The sequence below is a fragment of the Neoarius graeffei genome, chromosome 13 (genome assembly GCF_027579695.1).
Source record: "Neoarius graeffei isolate fNeoGra1 chromosome 13, fNeoGra1.pri, whole genome shotgun sequence".
Classification (NCBI taxonomy): Eukaryota; Metazoa; Chordata; class Actinopteri; order Siluriformes; family Ariidae; genus Neoarius; species Neoarius graeffei.
In genome coordinates, this window is record NC_083581.1 from 82,409,766 (window position 1) to 82,436,762 (window position 26,997).

General features: G+C 40.9%; 1 protein-coding gene across 2 annotated transcripts; it reads right to left on the reverse strand.

The window, feature by feature from the left end:
• Positions 1-1,773: 1,773 nt before the first annotated feature.
• Positions 1,774-26,997, reverse strand: LOC132897210 (desmocollin 2-like protein). Of its 2 annotated transcripts, XM_060938683.1 has the most exons (7): positions 26,456-26,992; positions 11,890-12,111; positions 10,844-10,965; positions 10,441-10,548; positions 9,504-9,566; positions 4,894-4,974; positions 1,774-3,338 (listed from the first exon to the last, which is right to left on the reverse strand). In XM_060938683.1, exons 1-7 carry the CDS (start codon positions 26,586-26,588, stop codon positions 3,132-3,134), a joined length of 936 nt encoding a protein of 311 aa, XP_060794666.1. In that variant the 5' UTR covers positions 26,589-26,992; the 3' UTR covers positions 1,774-3,131. The 2 variants fall into 2 exon arrangements, with proteins under 2 accessions (XP_060794666.1, XP_060794667.1); XM_060938684.1 differs by lacking the exon at positions 4,894-4,974 and having other exon boundaries at positions 26,456-26,997.

Genomic DNA, 26,997 nt, shown 5'->3' on the forward strand with positions numbered 1-26,997 from the left:
TGGCTTTTCGCAGACAGTTGTAATTTATTGTTGAGCGGGGGAATAGGCGTGCGCAATGTTATTCACCGGCACAACGCAAGGGGGTGCGAAGTCGCTAGGAGTAGTTGGTGGGTGTGGTTAGTGGAGTGTTTATCCTCCGGTTACTTAATGACTAGAACTTTTTTTTTTTATAATGACTAGGACTGGAGTCGTATAGATGCACGTACTTCCTCACTTCCTCAATCAACTGCTCTTCATGCTGCTCCATCTTCGCTCGTGTTTTTAAAAATGCCGGTCGTGAAAACAAAACAAACCGTGAAAGTAGGGAAGCGGAAGTGCGTGTACAGCGGGTAGAGTGGACCAATCAGAGCCCTCTTGTCTGCCAGGCTTCTGCGGTGGTCACAATTTTTGGGAGGTGCACGCAGAGCGTCTGCGAACGTGGGGGGGCTACGCAGACACTGTCTGCGACACCGTCTGCGAGGACTGGGTTGTCAGCATAAATTGGCCTTAAGTGGTGGCTCTAAATTGACCGTAGATGTGAATGTAAGTGTTAATGGTTGTTTCTCTCTATGTGTTAGCCCTGCAATGACCTGTCAACTTGTCCAGGGTGTACCCTGCCTGTCGCCCATAGTCAGCTGGGATAGGCTTCAGCTTGCCTGCAGCCCTGCACAGGATAAGTGGTTATGGATAATGGGTGGATGAATGGATCTATTCCAGTGATTAATACCAATAACCTGGGTTTTGATGCATATTTCTAAGAAACAATGTCAAACAGAAACTATTCAACTCTCTGCCCTATTAGGCCAAGGTGTTAATGTATTAAATTGAGTAAATATTTTTCATATATCTGTTTTCAAAATATCAAAATGCATAACGTTAAGGAAGATAAGACATCTTAATCTCTATGCTCTTGTTTTTGCACTCCACTGAGCTTTCTTTTTTCAACATAGTTGTAGGTCTCTCTGATTGGATGTTCTATTTTTTGGGTTTGGAGTCAGTCACTGATTCACACTAAACGTCAATACCCACTGCATTTCCCGAAGTGCTTGCTTCACAGTGGGTCGTTGGTGATTTCAAGAGAATTTCAGCATTGTGAGATGCAAGTCCATACGTGCTGTAAAGGGATGAATGTGGAATGTGGGTGTCACTATGCTGCAGGTTTCACATGAATTCTCGACAGTGTGGTAATGTTGAGTGGTCGGTACAATGAGCCGAATGAAAGCACCTGTGTTATGAAATTAGTCATATTGTATATTCCCTTTTATTTTCCCAATTTAAACACAGCTGAGCAGTTGAGGGCTCAAGGATCCCAGGGAATGATTTCAAAATGGAACTCTCTTGGATTAGTTTTGTGAATGTATGTGTCTGTATCACTGAGTCATCTTAATGCTTCTTGTCAATGGTGGACAAAAGTCCATGAAAATAAGCATGACTTAAAATTATAAAATAACAGTACTTATTGTTTAAATAGGACACTTGCCAAAAAGGTTCACAGAGCATCTGGTTGAGAAAAGAGATTTCACTAAAGAAAGAAAAAAGGTGTGCGAGTCATGCAGGTTTATAAAGGTCACAGGACAAACAAAAATTACATCCATTATCATAAACACAATTTAAAGCATTAATTAATTCTGTCATCTGTTGTAGATTTATTCAAATATATAGCTACAATTATGAGGCTCACTTTTTTGGTCTATTGTCAGTGGTTTGCTCCAGTAAACTGACCTAAACGCTGCCTTACTGAGATCCACAATTAAACTATATTTATATCATATATTTACACAAACTGGGCTGAAATTCATAACAGAAAAGCTTTTATTTTTAGATCCAGTGCTCCTATAGCCCACACAGATCATACACTGTGCACATTACAACATATTTCTGCTGGGTCTTAGAAAAGTGTACATTTATTGTGCCTTTTTCATTGTTCTTAAATATAAATGGTCTCAATTGTTAGTAAAAGTAAAGCTTCCCAGAAAAAAATAAAAATCACAGGAAATTTTAATGAAATGTTGCTGAAAAAATCCCATTTTGACTCACAGCAGCACCATGCCCCAGCTCCACAGAACATTCTGACAATGGTTCAAATCTGAATACAGACGCAGATTTTCAAGTCATTACACAGATAGTGGTATTGCATTACACCCCTAGAATATATGATACCCCCCCCCCAAAAAAAAAACCTCTTCAAGTAAATTATTTGTATTTCCCAAGACCATGAGTACTTTGAGTTTAAAATCTTCTACCAACTCCTAATGCAGAACTTTACAAAACCCATTATAACTGCACCCAAAATTAGCGACTCTAAAACAGCTTTCAAAAATATTGCTCCCATTTTTTTCATTCATTATTAAGCATTCATTTATCCTCAGTAAGTGCTGTGTCCTCAGTGGATCCACAGCCTATACCAGAAACACCAGAAGCAAGGCAGGTATCCACCCTGGGTGGGACATCAATACACACACACACACGAGGTGTTTTTAGGAGGTGGAACAAAGCTGGACAACATGGAAGAAATCCTCATAGACACAAGAATAACATATGAAACTCTACACAGGTAGTAACCTGAACTTGGAATAAAGCTGCTCCCCTAAGGGTAGATTAAAAAATGCATATGGGTAGTTCAGCTGAAGGAAACCTAGTGGTTCATTTCACTAGTTTTTGCAACTGAACCCCAAAAGCAAAAGTGGATAAAAAGAAAAAGACTGTTGGTTTTTGTTGGGAAACATTTCCAGGGTTTCCAATTTCATGGAAATAAAGTACAATTAGATGAATTTGGCATGAAGAGAACTCATTTTATACATTCTCATTTGAATGAGTTTTGAAAGGTGATTTACATTTTTTGAAAGATGTTTTTTTTTGTAATAAAGTCCTTTTTGCTTAAGCTCAACTATTTCCACCCATTCCCAATGCAGAGCACCATGTAAACCCACATCAGTTTTATTTTCTCTCTAAATATTTTCTCTCTCCAGCCCTGTTCCTGCAAGTAACATAGCAGAACACAATCACATTGTCCATCTGCCCATACATGAGGAAGGCACGCTAAATCAGGATTACCTGCAAATCTCAGTGTCATGTAAGCATACGCCAAAATCACAAGGTTCTCTCAAAGGGTGAGCAAAAAAAAAAACCCCTGATTATTAGTGTTCAGGTTTTTATTCAAACTGTGACAGATCAGGCCTGCACACAGTTGCTAGTTTCTTGAATCGTAAATCTAAATTTGTAATGATGTCTGGACTGAAATCTATCTCAGGAATGGGGATAGGATCAAGGTTTTGGTTTGTCTCGTGTTCTCCTTCATCTGCATAGCAGTGCGGCTCATAATCGAACAGATCCTCTTGAGTCTGGAGCTGGATGAGACGCTGGAGAGGGGAAAAAAAACAACCATTGTTATATTAGCGTTATTTGTTTTCTGATTAAAATTAATTTAAGGGTGTGACAAAGCCCAGTAGAAACTGGGAATAAGTTATTTTCAGCTGTAGCTTTTGTTTCTTTTAATTTAATGAAATAAATTGATGATTTTATTGCTTGGTGTAAAGAGTCTTATTTATCTATTAATGTAGCCAAGACCAAAGATATGATAACTGATTTCCGCAGGTCTCAGAAATCTTTTACACATACTGTTATTCAAAACGAAACTGTTGATGTCACAGAATACAGATACTTGGGAACCATTATTGACAACAAATTGTCATTTGAGAGTAACACTGATGCTATGTGTAAAAAGGCCCAACAGCGGCTTTTCTTTTTAAGGAAGATGAAGTCTTTTAATGTGTGTAGGACCTTGATGACTTTATTTTATCAAAGTTTTATTGAATCTGTTTTGTCCTTTTGTATTGTTGTGTGATATGGTGGTCTGCCACTGACCAGTAAGGGCAGGTTATCAAAGCTAGTTAATGTGGCAGCAAAGGTGGTTGGGGTTCATCTTACTCAGCTGCAAGATGTGTATGTAAAACGGGTCACGAGTAAGGCACAACAAATTCTAAAATACCCCAGCCACCCACTTTTTGGGGAATTTAGTTTGCTCCCCTCAGGCCGCCGTTTTGGAATTCCTGCTGTAAGGACAAGGCATGCCAGAGATTCTTTTATTTTAGTGGCTATTAGGACCCTTAATTCATTAAGGGACACCTAATTTTTTTTCCTCCTATTTTTTTCTGTAGTTATTGTTATTGTCATTGTTTAGTGGCAATAACTAACAGTGACAGTTATGAGTTGGGTGGGGGGGTGGGCTGGTGGGTATATCTATTTGAGTAATGTGTTTGTGTGTAAATATATTTATGAATGTGTCTGTGTGGTCCATGTCCATGTCTATGCTTTCTTAACTCATGTTCTCTGAATACCTTCTGCACACCAAATTTCCTTTTTAAAGGATAATAAATCTGAAACTTGAAACTTGAAATAATAATTAACACACACACAAAAAAACACTGTACATCTTTAAATATATTATCTAGGGTCTAAAATGCAACATTTTATTTAAGTCAGGAAAGTTAAAGCTGTTTACAAGACTAGGTTTTTGGTGGTTGAAACATTCTTTGCTCCTTCTGAAATGCTAGAGAACCAAGAGCATAGATGAAAACTTACTAATACTTTGTTTCCTCCTCATAAGTATTTATTCAGTGTTATACTCAGTGGCTGGGCATATCACCCATAATCCAGTATGAACATGGGATAGTATTAACATCTATAATGCTGTAAATGACTGGCCAGTTTACAATCGACTGATTATATAATAAATAAGACTTTGTTCTCTGTACTGATGCAGATGAGAATGCTATTCCCTTCTGTCGCCTCTTACCTTATTAGCTATTCAATAAATTTAGATCGGTTTAACTTTTCTTGACCTGAGCTATTCTCATGAGATTGGGTTGTCAGATCACATAAAATGAAACAAAAGTAAAACTAGTGCAGCATTACCTGATCAAGCTGAATCGACAGTTTTTGTCTCAGAGAAAAGACATCTGAGGAGTAAGTTGCATACTTTCTGCTCATTGTGTCCTGGATGAGGAAAAGATACCAGCATAACAGCTATGTTCAGATTTTACTATCTGCATAATACTGAAAAACATACCAATCTCTGAAATATAAACTTTACAACTTTAGTGAACTTGTCCTGCTAAAAGGATTTTATTGACCTCTACTGACACAATGACTTTTGCATACATTATATATATATATATATATATATATATATATATATCATTATCTGTAGCCGCTTTATCCTTCTACAGGGTCGCAGGCAAGCTGGAGCCTATCCCAGCTGACTACGGGCGAAAGGCGGGGTTCACCCTGGACAAGTCGCCAGGTCATCACAGGGCTGACACATAGACACAGACAACCATTCACACTCACATTCACACCTACGCTCAATTTAGAGTCACCAGTTAACCTAACCTGCATGTCTTTGGACTGTGGGGGAAACCGGAGCACCCGGAGGAAACCCACGCGGACACGGGGAGAACATGCAAACTCCACACAGAAAGGCCCTCGCCGGCCACGGGGCTCGAACCCGGACCTTCTTATTGTGAGGCGACAGCGCTAACCACTACACCACCATATATATATATATACACACAGGGAGTGCAGAATTATTAGGCAAATGAGTATGTTGACCACATTACCCTCTCTATGCATGTTGGCCTACTCCAAGCTGCATAGGCTTGAAAGCCTCCTACCAATTAAGCATACCAGGTGATGTGCATCTCTGTAATGAAAAGGGGTGTGGTCTAATGACATCAACACCCTATATCAGGTGTGCAAAATTATTAGGCAACTTCCTTTCCTTTGGCAAAATGGGTCAGAAGAGGGATTTGACGGACTCAGAAAAGTAAAAAATAGTGACATATATTGCAAAGGGATGGAGCACTCTTAAAATTGCCCAGCTTTTGAAGCGTGACCATCGAACAATCAAGCGCTTCATTCAAAATAGTCAACAGGGTCGCAAGAAGCGCGTTGAAAAAAAAGGTGCAAACTAACTGCCCGTGAACTGAGGAAAGTCAAGCGTGAAGCTGCCAAGATGCCACTTGCCACCAGTTTTGCCATATTTCAGAGCTGCAACATCACTGGAGTGTCAAAAAGCACAAGGTGTGCAATACTCAGGGACACGGCCAAGGTAACATAGGCTGAAAAACGACCACCACTGAACAAGACACACAAGATGAAACGTCAAGACTGGGCCAAGAAGTATCACAAGACTGATTTTTCTAAGGTCTTATGGACAGATGAAATGAGAGTGAGTCTTGATGGGCCAGATGGATGGGCTCGTGGCTGGATCAGCAAAGGGCAGAGAGCTCCAGTCCGACTCAGACACCAGCAAGGTGGAGGTGGGGTACTGGTATGGGCTGGTATCATCAAAGATGAGCTTGTGGGACCTTTTCGGGTTGAGGATGGCGTCAAGCTCAACTCCCAGTCCTATTGTCAGTTTTTGGAAGACACCTTCTTCAAGCAGTGGTACAGGAAGAAGTCAGCATCCTTCAAGAAAAACATGATTTTCATGCAGGACAATGCTCCATCACACGCATCCAAGTACTCCACAGCATGGCTGGCCAGAAAGGGTCTAAAGGAAGAAAGATTAATGACGTGGCCTCCTTGTTCACCTGATCTGAACCCCATAGAAAACCTGTGGTCCCTCATCAAATGTGAGATCTACAAGGAGGGGAAACAGTACACATCTCTGAACAGTGTCTGGGAGGCTGTGGTTGCTGCTGCACGCAATGTTGATCGCAAACAGATCAAAACACTGACCGAATCCATGGATGGCAGGCTTTTGAGTGTCCTTGTAAAGAAAGGCGGCTATATTAGTCACTGATTTGTTTTTTTTTTTTTTGAATGCCAGCAATGTATATTAGTGAATGTTGAGTTGTTATATTGGTTTCCCTGGTGAAAATAAATGAGTGAAATGGGTATATGTTTGTTTTTTGTTAAGTTGCCTAATAATTATGCACAGTTATAGTCACCTGCACACACAGATATCCTCCTAAGATAGCTAAAACTAAGAAAGCCCTACTCCAACTTCCAAAAATACTCAGCTTTGATATTTGAGTCTTTTGGGTTCATCAAGAACATAGTTGTTTTTCAATAATAAAACTAATCCTCAAAAATACAACTTGCCTAATAATTCTGCACTCCCTGTATGTATATATATATATAGCTACAAATGGTTTGCATTTTAATTCATAAAAATGAGAAATCATTGAGTTCACTGACTCTTTACATAAAAAAAAATCCAGAAAATTTGATATTTTCCAAAATGCAATAATAACAAAACTCTGCGATTTGTTAATTCACATGAACCTTCATTTAACTGAAAAATAAATAAATAAATAAATAAATAAATTGCTTTACTTATCAACTTAATTGTATTTTGTAAATATAAACAAAGTTAGAATTTGATGCCAACAACACACTCAAGAAAAAGTTGAGACAGAGGCATTATTACCATTCTGTTACAGTACATCACCTTTCCTTTGAATAACACTTTTTAGTTGTATGGGAACTGAGGATACTAATTGTTGCAATTTTGCAATTGGAATTTTTGTCCATTTTTGCTTGATACAAGACTTCAGCTGCTTGACAGTCTGTGGTCTCCGTTGTCTGATTCTCCTCTTAATGATGTGTCATACATTCTCAATAGGAGACAGATCTGGACTGGCAGCAGGCCAGTCAAGCACATGCACTCTGTGTCTGTGAAGTCAAGCTTTTGTATCCTGTGCAGAATGAGGCCTGGCATTGTCCTACAGTAATAAGCAGGGCCTTCCTGGGAAGAGACATCACCTTGATGGCAACATATGTCTCTCTAGATTCACAATATTCACCTCTGCATCAATGGTACCTTCACACACACACATGCAACTCACCCATGCCGTGGGCACTGATGCACCCCCATACCATCACAGATGCTGGCTTTTTGTACCTTTCTTAGATTTTGGCACAAAGGGGTGAGCCACGCCCCAACCTTGCTTGCAAAGACTGAGCCTTTGGTGCATGCTCCTTTTGTACCCAATCACAATACCCTCACCTCTTATTAATTAATTTGCTTATTCTGTAATCTTTCAAAATAGTGTAACTTGAATATCCTTTAAACTTTTCAGTCTTATTTTGTCTCTGTCCCAACTTATTTTAAGTGTGTTGCAGGCATCAAATTCTAATTCCATTTATATTTAAAAAATATGATCAAGTTGGTCAGTAAAACTATTGAAAATCTTTTCTTTGTACTGTTGTCAGTTAAATAAACGTTCACATGAATTAACAAAACCACGGATTTTTGTTTTTATTGCATTTTGGAAAATATTCAAACTTTTCTGGAAATGTGGTTTGTATGATACCATATAATATGGATGAAAGAGTACAATATTTAGCCAGAATAGCCAAATCTTTTCTAGAATGTTGGAAAATATTAGCATCTTACTGTTGCATCATAACCCTAACCCTGTTTGCTTGTAGTTCTTGAATAATAATAATAATAATAATAATAATAATAATAATAATAATAATAATAATAATACTTATTATTATTATTATTATATTTTTAAGATTTAAATACTAGGAAATCCTGGAAAACTACAGAGCCATTTAAAGGACATGGTGTAATTTTAGGTAAATATTTAGTGCTCACCAGATACTATCAGGATTTCACTGCATGCAAACCAGACACTACTAGCCGAGCAGCAGATATTATCACATGTGAACCAGACACCACTGCATTCTTACCCAAAATGGTTTATAGTTTAAAAGAACATATTGCCTAATAGTTCTGTTTTGCAGTTATGCTGCAGCTGAATTAATATTACCTTTATAGTTTATAGAAGTATACTTTCAGCTACATCTCAAGTATAAAAAACATCATGTTTATTGTTGCCAGTCATCATGGATACTTTATTACCAAAAGACATTTAAAAGTATTTTGAAGTCGAAGGGGGATCATAACAACTACAGCTGCATAGGTCAGCCACATGGTCACAGGTCATGCACAACAAATGTCAAGAAACTAATTTACCTGTGAACAAAGAAATTTAATCTGAAAGATCCCGGATCATAGAGAAGTTCAGCTCAGAAACGCTAACAGTCTGCACTGTTGTAAGTACATTGCAAGAGGATAAAACTGCATTTTAATTCCAATGATAAACTGGAGCCACTTGGTATTTGTATCAAGATGTGAGTGCAGATTCTATGCTTTCAATGCATTTAAACATTTAAAAATGTTTTGAGAGTCTTCTTGAGATATTATGTACAATAAGTATAGCAAAATTCATCCACAGCTTGTAAATGTTAAAGTTGCAATGTCAATTCTAACTAATTTGTGTTAATTTCCTATGGAATTAGGCATTAAATGAACTGTTTTATATTATTGCAATGTGTTTATTCCAACTCAAACTGATTCAGAACTTACACTATGTGTATAACACTATCAATCTCCACCTCATTGCCTCAGCCACAAATACCACTGCCATATATGAACCAATTCAAGCCTCAGATATTCTGCTAAGAGAAAATGAACAGACATGGCATTAAAAAAAAATTATATTTACCCATTGGAGAGATCTCCTAATCATTTGTTGTTCAGTGGATGCTGAAAAACCTTGATAGAAACCCTGCAGGAGGGAAATGAAGAAAAACAGTGAGCTGATGTGTATCACAGAAATGGCCAGGCTTGATTAGTTCTAGGAAACCGGTGCCTGTGTGAATTTCTGTTCACGCATCATAAGTTCCAGTCTAACTAAATTGTGGAGGCTCTATTTACAAAGAATCTTGAGGCTAAATTGCTTCGAATTATGAGTTTAAAAATATTATTAAATTATTAAGAATAATTCATAAAGCATTTTGTGCTAAACGCAGCTCCCAAACTTGTGAAAACATAAAATCACGAACACCCCTTAAAGATTTAAGAAGTCAAGTATTTGATGTGTAATGACAACAAACATCAAAAAGTATTCTATTTTTTTTTAGACTTTTTTGTCTAATATCACTCACAATAGAAATTTTAGAACTATACAAAGCCAAGCAAAGTAGCCATCATTATGATACTCATCTCATCTCATTATCTCTAGCCGCTTTATCCTTCTACAGGGTCGCAGGCGAGCTGGAGCCTATCCCAGCTGACTACGGGTGAAAGGCGGGGTTCACCCTGGACAAGTCGCCAGGTCATCACAGGGCTGACACATAGACACAGACAACCATTCACACTCACATTCACACCTACGCTCAATTTAGAGTCACCAGTTAACCTAACCTGCATGTCTTTGGACTGTGGGGGAAACCGGAGCACCCGGAGGAAACCCACACGGACACGGGGAGAACATGCAAACTCCACACAGAAAGGCCCTCGCCGGCCACGGGGCTCGAACCCGGACCTTCTTGCTGTGAGGCGACAGCGCTAACCACTACACCACCGTGCCACCTATTTATGATACGGAAGAATAAAATGCACTGTGTTGTACTAGATTTGTGTTTAATTGTATCACATACATTGTGAAGCACCGACTCCTGTGAAGAAATTCCATTTTGAGCTCGTAGAGAATTGAATGTCTTCACACTGTGCTCACTCATGTCCATTTGGGCTATTTTAGCTGGCAGCTTTTTGAAAAAGATAAGTGTTAACACTTGTAGCACAGAGTTACGACAATGTTATAAACAGAACCAGATTATACTCCACAGACACAACTTATTATGAATCAGGATGGCCATTTTTACTTTTTTTTCTGTTTAATGCAACAACATTGACAGGAATAATATTTGTTATTTATAGCCATTAATTTTGAAGATGTACATTTGTATGTATTTATTGTAACCAATAGTGTAGATTTGTCCATGCATTTAAATTAATGCTTAAAATTTATTATTATTACATTTATAATGTATTTTCAGTAACCTTGCAGTCAGTGCCAGGTGTCTCAGTGTTGGATTTAATAAGATACCAATCAGGAACATCATCAGTTGGGATCATAATTTTCTTCTGCTTGCAGGATATCAAAAAAGCCATCAGAAGAAATGCTGCCCAAAGAAAAATAAAAACACACACAACAGTATGTTGTTGTGTTCACACAACTTACTGCAGAAAAAAAATCCATCATTTAATAAGCATTAATCAAACATTTTACTCATCCAATCATAATTATTGAGTTCTACAGAGCACCAGAATGGACATGGAGGAAAAACAAAACATACTGAAAAAAAGATACACTTTTATGAGGTCAACATGGAAACAGGGCTGTAGTGGAGGCTAAACACATGTAAATGGTGTTTATGCGCCACATACTTTTCTGAAATAGCATTGCCACACCTCTAAATGGAGTTTACCCAGTGTTAAAAGCATTAGAGTTTCCTATTTTACTAGCACTAGCTGTAATATATTCAAAGTTGCACTGCATTATTAGCATTTATGGTACCTGTGGGATTGTTTCTCAGATGCTAAAGTCACTGTGGTTATAACCACTGAGTGGCTACCTTAGCATTCACATTAGTGTTCAACTCAAATGCTGTGAAAACAAACAAAAAAACACATCTAAAAAATGGATTTAGTGTCTTTAAATTTGAGCCCAATCTCAAGATTCTATGAACCTCATTCACTGGTGCGTGCACTCCATTACTGTGGTTTCCATCAGGGTTTCCATGTCACTGAACTGACCCGGAAGTACATTGACCTCAATGAAAAAGGTTTTGTGAGCTCTCATAAAAGTACATTTTTTTCCCTCCGTGTCCCTTCCAGGTCTTCAGAGAGTTCATTGTTTAATAAAGAGAAAGATTTTATTTTTCAGCTGATCCTACAGGTCTATTTGGATGCCCTATTCACTTCATTATTTTCAATAATTTCATTATTTATTTAATTCAAAAGAAAAACACAGTGTTTATTTCTGTAATTCTTCAGTGAAAGTTACACCTGTGCATAATGTGAATATCCCTGAATCTCAGCTTTACCTAGCAGAAACAACAAAGCAAATATTATGATTCCAATGGCGCCAAGGCTCGGCCGTGCAGTCATATATCTGCGACCCTGGCAGTTGGGTTCAATGATGCAGTCACACACAGTGATGGACAGGTTTTGGACTGATCCAATGCCCTGGTTGTCAGATATTTTAACCTGAAATTCATAATGGCCTGAATAGACGTTTTTCTCTCGGATTAGGTTCACAGTTGTTCCTGCAGAGAGATCAGAGAATATATATTCATTATGTCACACTAATTCAGCATTTTGATTTTTGTACAATAACAGTAATTAATTGTTTAATATGATGCTAATACAATTTGTTTCTCTTCCAGTATTCCTTAGAATCTGGCTTAAACTTTGCATAAATAAACAGCTAGTATTTGTCTGTTAAATTGTGTTTCATAAATATTAAAAAAGCAAACTAAAAGATTGGTGAGCTCTTGATCATAGAGCTCTCGCATTGTAAAGTCCAACCCCTATCAGAATGAGTTGGGATGGTATGAAAAATGCAAATAAAGCAAGAACCATTCCTGCATTTCAGGCCTGCAGAAAAATAACGACTGAAAATATATGAAACAACAATGCTATTTATTTATTTTTAAACTTTATCTCAGTATGTCTAGAAAATTCAGCATTTATATCAACAAACTGATAATAACAGGTAATAAGAGCTGAGCCAGGAGAGGGTCAGTCCTTTAACTCCCACAACATTTTCTAGTCTATCCAGGAGAATGGTATGATCAGTGGAGTCAAAAGCTGCACCAAGATCAAGCAACACAAGCAGCGAGACACAGCCCTGATCAGAGGCCTATAACAGGCCATTTACTACTTTAACCAGTGCTGTCTCTGTGCTATGATGAGGTCTAAATCCTGACTGATACATTTCATGGATGTTGCTCCGATGTAGATATGAGCATAACTGCGGTGCCACAGCTTTTTCTACAACCCCAATTTCAAAAAAGTTGGGACAAAGTACAAATTGTAAATAAAAACGGAATGCAATGATGTGCACATTTCAAAATTCCATGTTTTATTCAGAATAGAACATAGATGACATATCAAATGTTTAAACTGAGAAAATGTATCATTTAAAGAGAAAACTTAGGTGATTTTAAATTTCATGACAAAACCACATCTCAAAAAAGTTGGGACAAGGCCATGTTTCCCACTGTGAGACATCCCCTTTTCTCTTTACAACAGTCTGTAAACGTCTGGGGACTGAGGAGACAAGTTGCTCAAGTTTAGGGATAGGAATGTTAACCCATTCTTGTCTAATGTAGGATTCTAGTTGCTCAACTGTCTTAGGTCTTTTTTGTCGTATCTTCCGTTTTATGATGCGCCCAATGTTTTCTATGGGTGAAAGATCTGGACTGCAGGCTGGCCAGTTCAGTACCCGGACCCTTCTTCTACGCAGCCATGATGCTGTAATTGATGCAGTATGTGGTTTGGCATTGTCGTGTTGGAAAATGCAAGGTGTTCCCTGAAAGAGACGTCGTCTGGATGGGAGCATATGTTGCTATAGAACCTGGATATACCTTTCAGCATTGATGGTGTCTTTCCAGATGTGTAAGCTGCCCATGCCACATGCACTAATGCAACCCCATACCATCAGAGATGCAGGCTTCTGAACTGAGCGCTGATAACAACTTGGGTCGTCCTTCTCCTCTTTAGTCCGAATGACACGGCGTCCCTGATTTCCATAAAGAACTTCAAATTTTAAAATAATTAGTTTTTTCTTTTGTTTCAGACATGAAACAAAAGAAAACACTAATTATTTTGATTTAAGAAGACATAATGAACGTAATATATTTATTAAACTTCAAATTCTGATTCGTCTGACCACAGAACAGTTTTCCACTTTGCCACAGTCCATTTTAAATGAGTCTTGGCCCAGAGAAGACGTCTGCGCTTCTGGATTGTGTTTAGATACGGCTTCTTCTTTGAACTATAGAGTTTTAGCTGGCAACGGCGGATGGCACGGTGAATTGTGTTCACAGATAATATTCTCTGGAAATATTCCTGAGCCCATTTTGTGATTTCCAATACAGAAGCATGCCTGTATGTGATGCAGTGCCGTCTAAGGGCCCAAAGATCACGGGCACCCAGTATGGTTTTCCGGCCTTGACCCTTACGCACAGAGATTCTTCCAGATTCTCTGAATCTTTTGATGATATTATGCACTGTAGATGATGATGTTCAAACTCTTTGCAATTTTACACTGTCGAACTCCTTTCTGATATTGCTCCACTATTTGTCGGTGCAGAATTAGGGGGATTGGTGATCCTCTTCCCATCTTTACTTCTGAGAGCCGCTGCCACTCCAAGATGCTCTTTTTATACCCAGTCATGTTAATGGCCTATTGCCAATTGACCTAATGAGTTGCAATTTGGTCCTCCAGCTGTTCCTTTTTTGTACCTTTAACTTTTCCAGCCTCTTATTGCCCCTGTCCCAACTTTTTTGAGATGTGTTTCTGTCATGAAATTTCAAATGAGCCAATATTTGGCATGAAATTTCAAAATGTCTCACTTTCGACATTTGATATGTTGTCTATGTTCTATTGTGAATACAATATCAGTTTTTGAGATTTGTAAATTATTGCATTCCATTTTTATTTACAATTTGTACTTTGTCCCAACTTCTTTGGAATCGGGGTTGTAGGATCTTGGAGAAAAAGGGGTGGTTTGATATTGGTCTATAGTTGGAAAGCTGACGGGGTCAAGGTCAGTTTTTTTTTTAATCAGAGGTTTGATTACTGCTAGTTTAAATGATTTGAATATATAGGCAGTGCTAATGGGACAATTGATAATTTTTGGAAGATGTTCGACTGGTTCTGGTATTTGCTGTTTGAAGAATCATATAGGTGAGGGATCTAGTACACAAGCTGAAGATTTTGATGAAATTAGTGAAGTAAGTTCGATTTCTCTAAGGGGAGTAAAACAGTCGAAGTGTTGATCTGATACAGTTATATTGTTAACTACAGGGTTACTTAAATTGTCTGGCTTTAAATTGACAATTTAAATTTTTTTGGCTGCTATTTTCATTATTGCCACTGAAAAAAGTCATGAATTCATTGTTATTGTATATTGAAGATGTGCATGCTTCTGTGGTGGTATTATCTCATCTCATCTCATTATCTCTAGCCGCTTTATCCTTCTGTGGTGGTATTATTCTGATTTAATTTTCATGGAGTGTTAAATAAGAAACTAGGATTATTTTTGTTATCTTCTATTAGATTGGAGAGCTATGTTGCTTGAGCAGCACTAAGAACTTTTCTATAGTTCAGGAGGCTCTCCTTCCATGGTAATTGGAATACAACCCATTTTATCTAATTTTTGAGTGGTCTGCTTTAAAGTGCATGGGTAATCATTATACCAGGGTACTTTTTTCTCTCTCTAATTATCTTTCTTTTATGTTGAGCTACATTATCTAAAGTATATTCTAATGTTGACTCTAAGCATTCAGTCATCTGAAATAAAGATATGAAGAGATTTCGCTATTTCATGCTCTATGGTGCATATCATCGTTAAACTATTCTAGGAATCTGGAGGAATTTCAGTGTGTAAAGAGCAAGGACACAAGCCTAAGCTGAACTCCCATGAGCTCTGATCTCTCAGATGGCATTGCATCAAGAACCATCATTCATCTATAGCTGATAGAACCACATGGGCTTGGGATTACTTTGGCAAACCTTAGTCAGGCACAACAATATGTACTTACATCCACAAATGCCAGTTAAAACTTTACTGTGCAAAAAGAAAGACGTATATTAACTGTCTAGAAGTGCTGTTGACTTCACTGGGCCCAGAGACATCTGGGATGGATCATCATACAGTGGAAACATGGAGTGAGGTCAGATCAATCAGTATTCCAGCTCTCTTTTTTTTTGTCTCGTCTCGTCTTCTTCCGCTTTATCCGGGACCGGGTCATGGAGGCAGCAGTCTAAGCAGGGAAGCCCAAACTTCCCTTTCCCCAGACACCTCGGCCAGCTCCTCGGGAAGAACACCGAGGCGTTCCCAGGCCAGCCGAGAGACATAGTCCCTCCAGCGTGTCCTGGGTCTTCCCCGGGGCCTCCTCCCGGGGGGACATGCCTGGAACACCTCCCGAGGGAGGCGTCCAGGAGGCATCCGAAAAAGATGCCCGAGCCACCTCAGCTGATTCCTCTCAATGTGGAGCAGCAGCGGCTCTACTCCGAGCTCCTCCCGAGTGACTGTGCTTCTCACCCTATCTCTAAGGGAGCGCCCAGCCACCCTGTGAAGGAAACTCATTTTGACCGCTTGTATCCGCGATCTTGTCCTTTCGGTCATTACCCAAAGCTCATGACCATAGGTGAGAGTCGGAACGTAGATCAACCGGTAAATTGAAAGCTTCGCCTTTTGGCTCAGCTCCTTCTTCACCACGACGGACCGGTAAAGCGACCGCATCACTGCGGAGGCTGCACCGATCCGCCTGTCGATCTCACGCTCCATCCTTCCCTCACTCGTGAACAAGATCCCGAGATACTTAAACTCCTCCACTTGAGGCAGAACTTCTCCACCAACCTGGAGAGGGCAAGCCATCCTTTTCCAATCGAGAACCATGGCCTCGGACTTGGAGGTGCTGATTCTCATCCCAGCCGCTTCACACTCGACTGCAAACCGCCCCAGTGCATGCTGAAGGTCCTGGTTTGAAGAAGCCAACAGGACAACATCATCCGCAAAAAGCAGAGATGAAATCCTGTGGTTCCCAAACAGGATTCCTTCTGGCCCCTGGCTGCGCCTAGAAATACTGTCCATAAAAATTATGAACAGAACCGGTGACAAAGGGCAGCCCTGCCGGAGTCCAACATGCACTGGGAACAGGTCTGACTTACTGCCGGCAATGCGAACCAGACTCCTGCTCCGTTCGTACAGGGACCGGACAGCCCTTAGCAAAGAGCCCCGAACCCCATACTCCCGAAGCACCCCCCACAGAATACTACGGGGGACACAGTCGAATGCCTTCTCCAGAGCCACAAAGCACATGTGGACTGGTTGGGCAAACTCCCATGAACCCTCGAGCACCCTATGAAGGGTATAGAGCTGGTCCAGTGTTCCGTGACCAGGACAAAAACCGCATTGTTCCTCCTGGATCCGAGGTTCTACTATCGGTCGAATTCTCCTCTCCAGTACCCTGGAGTAAACCTTCCCCGGGAGGCTGAGAAGTGTGATTCCCCTATAATTGGAGCACACTCTCCGGTCCCCTTTCTTAAAAAGAGGGACCACCACCCCAGTCTGCCACTCCAGAGGCACTGTCCCTGACCGCCACGCGATGTTGCAGAGGGGTGTCAACCAAGACAGCCCCACAACATCCAGAGACTTGAGATACTCAGGGCGGATCTCATCCACCCCCGGTGCCTTGCCACCGAGGAGCTTGCAAACCACCTCAGTGACTTCGGCTTGGGTAATGGACGAGTCCACCTCTGAGTCATCAGCCTCAGTCTCCTCAGTGGAAGACATGACGGTAGGATTGAGGAGATCCTCAAAGTATTCCTTCCACCGCCCGACAATGTCCCCAGTCGAGGTCAACAGCTCCCCACCCGCACTGTAATAAGTGTTGGCAGAGTACTGCTTCCCCCTCCTGAGGCGCCAGATGGTTTGCCAGAATTTCTTCGAGGCCGACCGATAGTCCTTCTCCATGGCCTCCCCGAACTCCTCCCAGTTCCGAGTTTTTGCCTCCGCAACTGCCCGAGCTGCAGCATGCCTGGCCTGCCGATACCCGTCAGCTGCCTCGGGAGTCCTGGAGGTTAACATGGCCCGATAGGACTCGTTCTTCAGCTTGACAGCATCCCTTACTTCTGGTGTCCACCACCGGGTTCGGGGATTGCCGCCACAACAGGCACCGGAGACCTTGCGGCCACAGCTCCGAAAAGCTGCGTCCACAATGGAGGTAGAGAACATAGTCCACTCAGGCTCAATGTCCCCCGCCTCCCTCGGAAGCTGGGAAAAGCTCTCCCGGAGGTGGGAGTTAAAGACCTCCCCAACAGAGTGCTCGGCCAGACGTTCCCAGCAGACCCTCACCATACGTTTGGGCCTGCCAGGTCTGTCCAGCTTCCTCCTCCGCCAGCGGATCCAACTCACCACCAGGTGGTGATCAGTTGACAGCTCAGCCCCTCTCTTCACCCGAGTGTCCAAGACATAGGGCCGGAGATCAGATGAAACGACTACAAAGTCGATCATCGACCTCCGACCTAAGGTGTCCTGGTGCCACGTGTACTTATGGACACCCCTATGCTCGAACATGGTGTTCGTTATGGACAAACCGTGACTAGCACAGAAGTCCAATAACAAAACACCACTCGGGTTCAGATCGGGGAGGCCGTTCCTCCCAACCACGCCCCTCCAGGTGTCACTGTCATCGCCCACGTGAGCATTGAAGTCCCCCAGCAGCACAATGGAGTCCCCAGTCTGAGCACTCCTCAGTAACTCTCCCAGGGACTCCAAGAAGGCCGGATACTCTATACTGCTATTTGGCCCGTAGGCACAAACAACAGCAAGAGCCCTCTCCCCAATCCGAAGGCACAGAGAGGCGACCCTCTCGTTCACTGGGGTAAACTCCAACACATGACGGCTGAGCTGGGGAGCTATAAGCAAGCCCACACCAGCCCGCCGCCGCTCACCACGGGCGACTCCAGAGAAGTGGAGAGTCCAGCCCCTCTCGAGGAGCTGGGTTGGATGGCAGTCGCGAAGTGACATTCCATGTCCCAACAGCCAGCCGCTGTGTCCGGGAATCAGGTCATCGAGGCCCCTGCCTTCGACTGCCACCCAATCCACATTGCACCAGTCCCCTACTGCTACCTCTGTGGGTGGTGAACCCACAGGAGGTCGGGCCCACGTCACCTCTTCAGGCTGAGCCCGGCCGGGCCCCATGGGCAAAGGCCCGGCCACCAAGCGCTCGCATACGAGCCCCAACCCCGGGCCTGGCTCCAGGGTGGGGCCCCGGCTGCGTTATCCCGGGCGACGTCACGGTCCTCAGATTTTTCTCCATAGGGGTTTTGGTGAACTGCTCTTAGTCTGGCCTGTCACCTAGGACCTGTCTGCCTTGGGAAACCCTGACAGGGGCATAATGACCCCGACAACATAGCTCCTAGGATCATTCAAGCACACAAACCCCTCCACCACAATAAGGTGGCAGTTCTAGGAGGGGTCTTTTTTTTTTGTACAAAATGAATACTGTGTGCGCTGGACCAAAGAGACAAAGGACCATATAGACTGTTACCAGGAACAAGTCCAAAAACCAGGGTCTGTCATGGTATGGGGTTGGGTCAGTGCCCTTGGCAAATGTAACTTACACTTTTGTGACGGAGCATTAACGCAGAAAAGTACATTGGGGTTTTGGAGCAACATATGCTGCCCTCAAGATGACATCTTTTCCAGGGAGATTTCAACAAGGCAATGAAAAACTACATTCTGCACACATTACAAAGGCATGGCTGTGGAAGAAGAGGGCATGTCCCCTTTGTCCCCAATAGAGAATGTGTGGTTAATTTTGAAATGAAAAATATGACAGTGACAGCCTCATACTATTACACACCTTAAGACCTTCATGCATCAGTTTGCAGGAAGAATGGGACAAAATAACACCTGAAACACTTCATCACTTGGTGTCTTCAGTCCGTAAACATTTTTTAATTGTTGTGAAAAGCAATGGCAACATTACAAAGTGGTAAATATTTTATTGTCCCATTAATTTTTTTTTTTTTTAAATGTGCTACAAGAATCAAAATAAGTGTTTATTTGGGGGAAAAAAAATCATGAGGTAAAACATCAAATAATGTACTGCTGTGTTGTTTTGAATGCAATGCAGGTCAGAAATTATTTACAAATCATTGTTTTCAGTTTTAACTTCAACATACCGTCCTAACTTGTTCTGATTTGCAGTTGTATAATCTTTCCTTTCGAGTGAATTTACCTTTTCCTTTGTTTTATTAGAGGCAGGATGAAATGTAGAGTACACTCTAGGTCTTATCCTTCAGCCATTTTACCCAAGTATGACTCAGTAATCTCAAATTTTACAAGGTCCTATTCAGGCAGCTTTTAATTTTTCAGGGAGGTGCCCGTAATAAGACCCTACCATTTTCTATCTGTGATAAAACTCAAGACTCGCAGGTTTATTTTCCTAAAAACCTCAATGTTTTCACGTTGCAGGTTGATGCACAGTACTTATACAACACTGGGTGCAGTATAATGTGAAATACTGTATAAAAGCCAATGAGGGCATGGTTATCCACTGTGCTGCACTGGAGGTCAGGTCTTTAGGGACAAGGAAGAGGGATAATGATGAACATGGCTCACTTCATCGTTTTTGTCCCACATACAGTACCAGTCAAAAGTTTGGACACATTTTTTTATTACTCTGAATGAGTGAGTGTGTCCAAACTTTTGACTGGTACTGTATATTTATGTGATCTCTCTTTCTGGCTCTCTCTTTTTCTTTCACTGAGCAGCAATCTGTGTGTGTGTGTGTGTGTGTGTGTGTGCGCGCGCACGCGTGTTGCCAAGAGTAGAACAAAAAGTGCCAAGCAAGCTGAAAGCTGCCAATTTGTGTATTTGTTTTGGAGAAAGTTTTATTTTACTTACTGATTACCATGCTGAAGGCATGAGTCCAAATAAAAAGCTCACATGCTTGCTTATTCTGGCTCTGCTGTTTTCACACACTTGATTACTGTAGCTTTATTATAGCCATTTTAAGCAAATTGTGGTCTTTTGATTTGATTTTCTGTTTGATGGTGTAGTGATTAGCACTGTCGCCACACAGCAAGAAGGTTCTGGGTTCGAACCCAGTGGCAGACAGGAGCCTTTCTGTGTGGAGTTTTTTCTCCCCATGTCTGTGTGGGTTTCCTCCGGATGGTCCGGTTTCCTGCACAGTCCAAAGACATGCAGTTAGGTTAAAATGGGGCAGCCATGGCCTAAGCTTGGGCTGAAGTGCCCTTGAGCAAGGCCCCTAACCCCCAATTGCTCCCCGGGTGCTGTAGCATAGCTGCCCACTGCTCTGGGTATGTGTGTGTGCTCAGTGCTCATTTGTGTGTGCATGTGTGTGTTCACTGCTTCAGATGGATTAAATCAGGGTTTCTCAAACTTCTTTGCTCTGGGGCCCAGTAATGTTAGGCCTCGGTGCTGCAAGGCCCTGCATAGGCCTACGCCTCTGTGTGCCCACCCCCGACACACACACACACATCGTGTGCGCCTCCATAGATAGATAGATAGATAGATAGATAGATAGATACATACATACATGCATACATACATACATACATACATACATACATACATACATACATAGTTTATTATTATTATTATTATTATTATTATTATTATTATTATTATTATGTTAGTAGTACTGGTTACGGTACAAGTAGCAGGCTTATACCAGCATAACAATATTTTGGCTAAATAAGACCTAACAGGAGTACATTGGCAGAATTGTAGAAAATTGCCAAATGACCAGTAACTGTCCAAAGATATGCCATTATTATTATTATTATTATTATTATTATTATTATTAATAACCTATTATTACAATTTGCACAAGAACCATTAAACCAAGATATTTTTTTTTTACTTTTGTGTTTTAGATTTTTTTTTTAAACTACACCTTTGAACTTGAAGCACTGCCAAACAGTGCCTCAATAACATACACACACTTATAAAAAGGTCTACCAGAAACATGGGACCTCAAACCGAGAAACCTAAAGACCCACTGTAGCCCTAATACTGACTGATTACACAGTCCCAGTATGAAGAAGAGAGAACTGAATGTAGGCTACGTGCTGACTTTTAACCTCACATGACAGGCCCAGTCACCCACAGAGATTTGGTAAAAGAAAAGTCAGCATTCTAATGCGAAGGATGTGCCTGCTTTCTTGCCACTAACAGCTCAAAACGAGGAAGACAGGGTGACACGGCCACTCTGAGCATTTTCTGAGTTGAGCCTGTTTGGGTATTTTGTCTTTGTGGCTGTCAAATGTGAAAATGCGGTCTCGCAGAGGTATGTTGAAGGGAAAGGTATCAGTGTTTTCACTGCCATCTTACTCAGCTGGGGATCTTCATCGCAGCATGACAGCCAGAATTCAGACAGAGAAAGTCGACCAAATCTTGACTGCAGACCAGCATCGCACGAAAGCTCCAGAAGTTTATCCTGCACCACAGGTGGCAGAGCGCTCGTTTCTGGGTTGGTGAACGGATCTCTTACCCATTGCTTTTCCATGAGACGGGATTTTGAGGGGAAATATGAATCAAAATGACACAGTGTTTCGGTAAGGTGTTGCGCGATCACTGCCGGCACCTGCCCCAAATCCACACCTTCATCAGCCAGAGACGACAGACAGCCAAACGTGTCAAACACACCTCTATTAACTCTGTTGGTCCAGACTGAGAGCTTCTTTTTGAAAGCCATGATTTTATCATTGGCTTGAAAAATGTCACACGCTTGGCCTTGGATCGACAGATTTAGCATATTGAAATGGTCCAGCATGTCAGAAAGATAAGCTACCTTTATAAGCCAAGACTGATCTCGCAGGTGATCGGCAAGATTGGACTGTTTATTTGTCAAGAATGCCTCAACCTCATGCCTCAACTCGTATACTCTGTTCACCGCTTTACCCCGTGACAGCCAATGAACCTCAGAGTGCAAGAGCAGATGAACATGATCTCCCATCTCATCACACAGAGCTGTAAATAGATGGGAATTTGTCGGATTGGCCTTAATGAACTTCACTATTTTGACCACTTGATTTAAAACTTCATGAAGCTCTGTGGACAGGCGTTTAGAGGCAAGTACCTCTCGATGAATAACACAGTGCGTTGCCTGCACTGATGGTGAAACGGCTTTTACCCGAGCAACAACTCCGTTGTGCCTGCCGGTCATAGCCACTGCCCCATCTGTGCAGACACCGATGCAACGCCCCCATATCAACCCATGCCCAGAGATGTACCCATCAAGCATACGGAATATTTCTCCAGTGGTTGTGGTCCCTGGAAGCACCTTACAAAACAAAAAATCCTCATGAAACCGGCCCTCATGAGCATATCTGATGTAGACCAGAAGCATAGCCAAGGTAGAGAGATCCGTGGCCTCATCCAATTGAATGGCAAACCAGTCAGATGACTTCGCCCTTTCTAAAATTTGCATTTCGATGTCTGCCGCCATATCGTCAATTCGACGACAGACCGTGTCATTTGACAGAGGAATCTCTTTAACTTTGGCTACAGCAGCCGGACCCAACACCTCACTACAAGCAGTAACAATCGAAGGCATAATTAGCTTCTCCCCAATTGTGAAGGGTGCCTGACATTTGGAAATGTGGTGTGAAATCATGTATGATGCCTTTGTTAGCTTTTCATTCTCGGTCAAATTACTTTTCAACACTTTAGTTTGGGTGGCCAATTCATCACGTTTTCTTCTGAAAAAATCCTCTGATTTATCCTTGAGATGCGAATGTTTAGTTTCCAAATGCTGGCGTAATTTGGATGGCTTCATAGCTTCGTTGCTTAGCATGGTTTGGCAGATAACACAGATTGGTTTCGGGGGACAACTATCACTTGAAATAAAGCCGAATTGTATGTATGAAGGGTCGTAATTGCGAGTGAATGGGCGATATTTTTTTGCCTCTGGCTCCTGTTGTGTATCTACACTGTCAGATGGGCGCTTTCCAAAGAAAGAGTCAAGAGTAGCTTGCTTTGAACATGCCATGATATTGCTCTCATAAAGCGTGTGCGCAAATGACTGGACTTGGGACAGAATGAATGAATAAGTGCAAGTGTGCAACTTCACATGGGCAGGAACGCTTAACATTCTAGAATGGAGGGGCAGGACTTACGCTACGTGGCACACAGTGACAAAAGCACTGAGAGCAGAGCCAGCCAATCGCTCTTCTACATAATCTGATTGACAGTGACCAGTAGTTTGAAATTATAATACTGACTACTAGTGCAGAGGCAGGCTTGCAGACCGACGGTAATCTTCTCACGGACCGGTACCGGTCCACGCTCCATAGATTGAGAAACACCGGATTAAATGAAGAGGTTAAATTTCACTGTGTGCTCAAGTCTGTGCTTGAGTGTACGTGTGACAAATAAAAGGCTTCTTGACTTCTTGGCTTCTGTGGTTTCCCAGTGAGGTGTTTAAGAAGTTTTCACTTTTAATGTTTTATTTTATGCTGAATGCACTTTTTTCTTGTCTCAGACAAATATTAGGGATCTGGGACAAAAACGGGGTCAAATTTACATGTGCACCCCAACTGTGTTGTGTAAACAGTTCAGTAATGTGTATTTCTCGGCTTACAAGCTGTTGCAAATGTGCTGAGATTTCCAAGCCTGTTTGAAACTGTAGGCAGTAAGTGCAGCCCTTAGCAAGAAGTAGTATACTTAAAGTTCATTTTATTAAGTATGCTTCAGTATGATTATAAGTATAGCAAGTATACTACAGACCATGTACTTTTAGTGTACTAGAAAGTATACAAATTTAATACTTTTTCGGACTAAATTGGAACATTTCAAGTTTATAAAAGTATACTTTAAAGTTCATTTTAAGTTTGCAAAAGTACACTTTAAAGTATACAACAAGTACACTCATCTATATACTATCAATGTACTTGGTATATCCCTCTTGCATGCTTAAAGTATACCACAAGTACACTTATCGATATACTTCTTTTTTTGGGCTTTTTTCACCTTTAATGGATAGGACAGTGTAGAGACAGGAAATGGATCAGGAAATTACCTTGGGTTGGAATCAAACCCAGGTCCCCAGATTTATGGTATGGCGCTTTAGTTGACTAAGCCACAACACCCCTTGGTTACATACTTCAAGTCCCTATTTTTAGTTTATTATTGTATACTTTAAGTATACTGTTATAAACATTGGTTATTTCACTAGTTCACTTGTTATACTTTAAGTTTGCTTGGCATATTACTTGTAGCTTACTATTTTTTATACTGGAAATATACTCCTTAATGTATTCTTAAAGTTTACTCATACTGTATGTACACAAGAGTGTGATGCATTTACAAAATCACAAGACAGAATGTTGAAAACAAGTTTGATATATTTTCAAACATTTCAAAAATAAAGACCTATGAAATCAAGTCCTTCCTTACTGGAGAAATTGATCAATAAAGTCAAGTCAAAAGTTTTTCTGTTTTTGTGTATGATTTTAAGGTACATAAAGATAATGCAATTGAGCACACATACTATATACTGTAAAGTTTTAAACTCCAGCATTATATTATATTAATGTATAAATTAAATGTTAAGCATGAGTCAATGACTTGACCTTATTATGCACTTGGAGCAAGATATACTAAGTATTAGTACTTTGTGGCAGAAAAACGTGAAAAGTATACTAAAGTATACGTTTTAGTATTAAAGTATAAATCTTAGTATTAATGTACTTAGTCTTAGACTTTTATTTATACTTTTCAGTATAAGCCAAGTATACTTCACTATACTATTCTTAAGTATATAAAATATAGTTTATAAAAAGTCAACTTCAAGTATACTTCTGCAGTTTTAGTAAAAAATAAGTATACTCATAGTACACTTGAATAAACTTCTTTTTGCTAAGGGAGTGTAAGCACCTCTGCAACAAACAAGAAAAGAAATAAAAACAAATAACCCTTCCTCCACATTTTTCACTTATTTTCCATTTTTTCCTGTTTCCTTGATTTTTGTGAGTGACAGGTGCTAATTAGCTACTTTGCTGAGCTGGTAATAACCTTTTGTTATTGCTTTAAACTATTTCTTATCTCTTGCATTAATGGGAAGCACCAAGATGTCAAGGTATTCTAGGTAAATTAGAATCCTCACATCTAATCTTTCAGCCATGGCCAATATGTTAGAGAAGCAGCCTTATGCCCAAAGGGTTCGATTCCCTGGTCTGGCAGGATAGTTCATAGCTGAAGTGCCCTTGCACAAGGCACTTAACCCCCAACTGCTACCCAGGTGCTGGGTATGTGTGTGTGCTTGTTGTATGATGCTTTGAATAAGCGTGTCTGCTAAATGCCTGTAATGTAATGTAATCTGGTCAAGGATATGGACTGACTCTTGGGGAAGCCATGGCCTAAAGATTAGAAAAGCAGGTTTGGGTCTGCAAGGTTGCTGGTTTGATTCCCTGGACCAGCATGAATGGCTGAAGTGTCCTTGAACAAGGCACCTCACTCCCAACTGCGTCCCACTGCTATGGGTATGTCAGGGTCCTGTTGCTCTAGATAAGAGTGTCTGCTCTATGCCTGTAATATAATTCTTATTAGCCAAAGCTAATTAAAAGTCCATCCATCAATATTACTTATCTATCAGGGTTGTGGGGGAAACTGGAGCCAATCCCAGCTGACTTTAGGTGAGCAGCAGGGTACAACCTAGGCAGGTTGCCAATCTATTGCATGGCTAACTAATTAAAAATTATATTATTCAAGTCCACAAAATAGAACTTCCTGATCAGTTGGCTCATGAGAAGGCTTACAAATTTTCAGCCATGAAACCATGCTACATGTATACTGTTATCCCAATGTTAAGTGAAAAATAGTGATGGTGTCAACTGTGTACCATGTTTTGGTTCGATTCTCCATTTTCCCTTGACATCTCCCAGGAGCTCATAGTGGAATGGTGCACTGTATGGTGGAAGATCCAGATCAACAGCAGTGATGTTAGTCCTGGTTTCCTTGTCTGACAAACACATATCCACTTTGTTCACCTCCAGCAGTGGTATATTATCATTCTGATCTCCTAGATTGATGACCAGCGTCCCTGTACCCGTTGCTGGAGGTTGAGCTGTAGGTAAAATAGGGAGGGAAGGGCAAATTTGTGATTATGTAGTCTATGGAGTGTAGTCCATTCAAATAGAAGGGTCAGAAAGGGCATTTTATTCAAGATCTGCTCTTACCCTGTGGGTACCTGGTTAGGATCCTGAAAAAAAAAAGCCTAAGAGGAGTCTTAGGAAATAAACTGCAAAGAGCCTCCATGACCAATAAAGACCATTTTAACCCATGAGCTTCAGGAAGAATTAAAACATTTAAAATAAAACAGAATCTTTTCAACCTGAACCAGGATTTACATTTAGCATGTAGAAGCCATTACAGATCTTATTT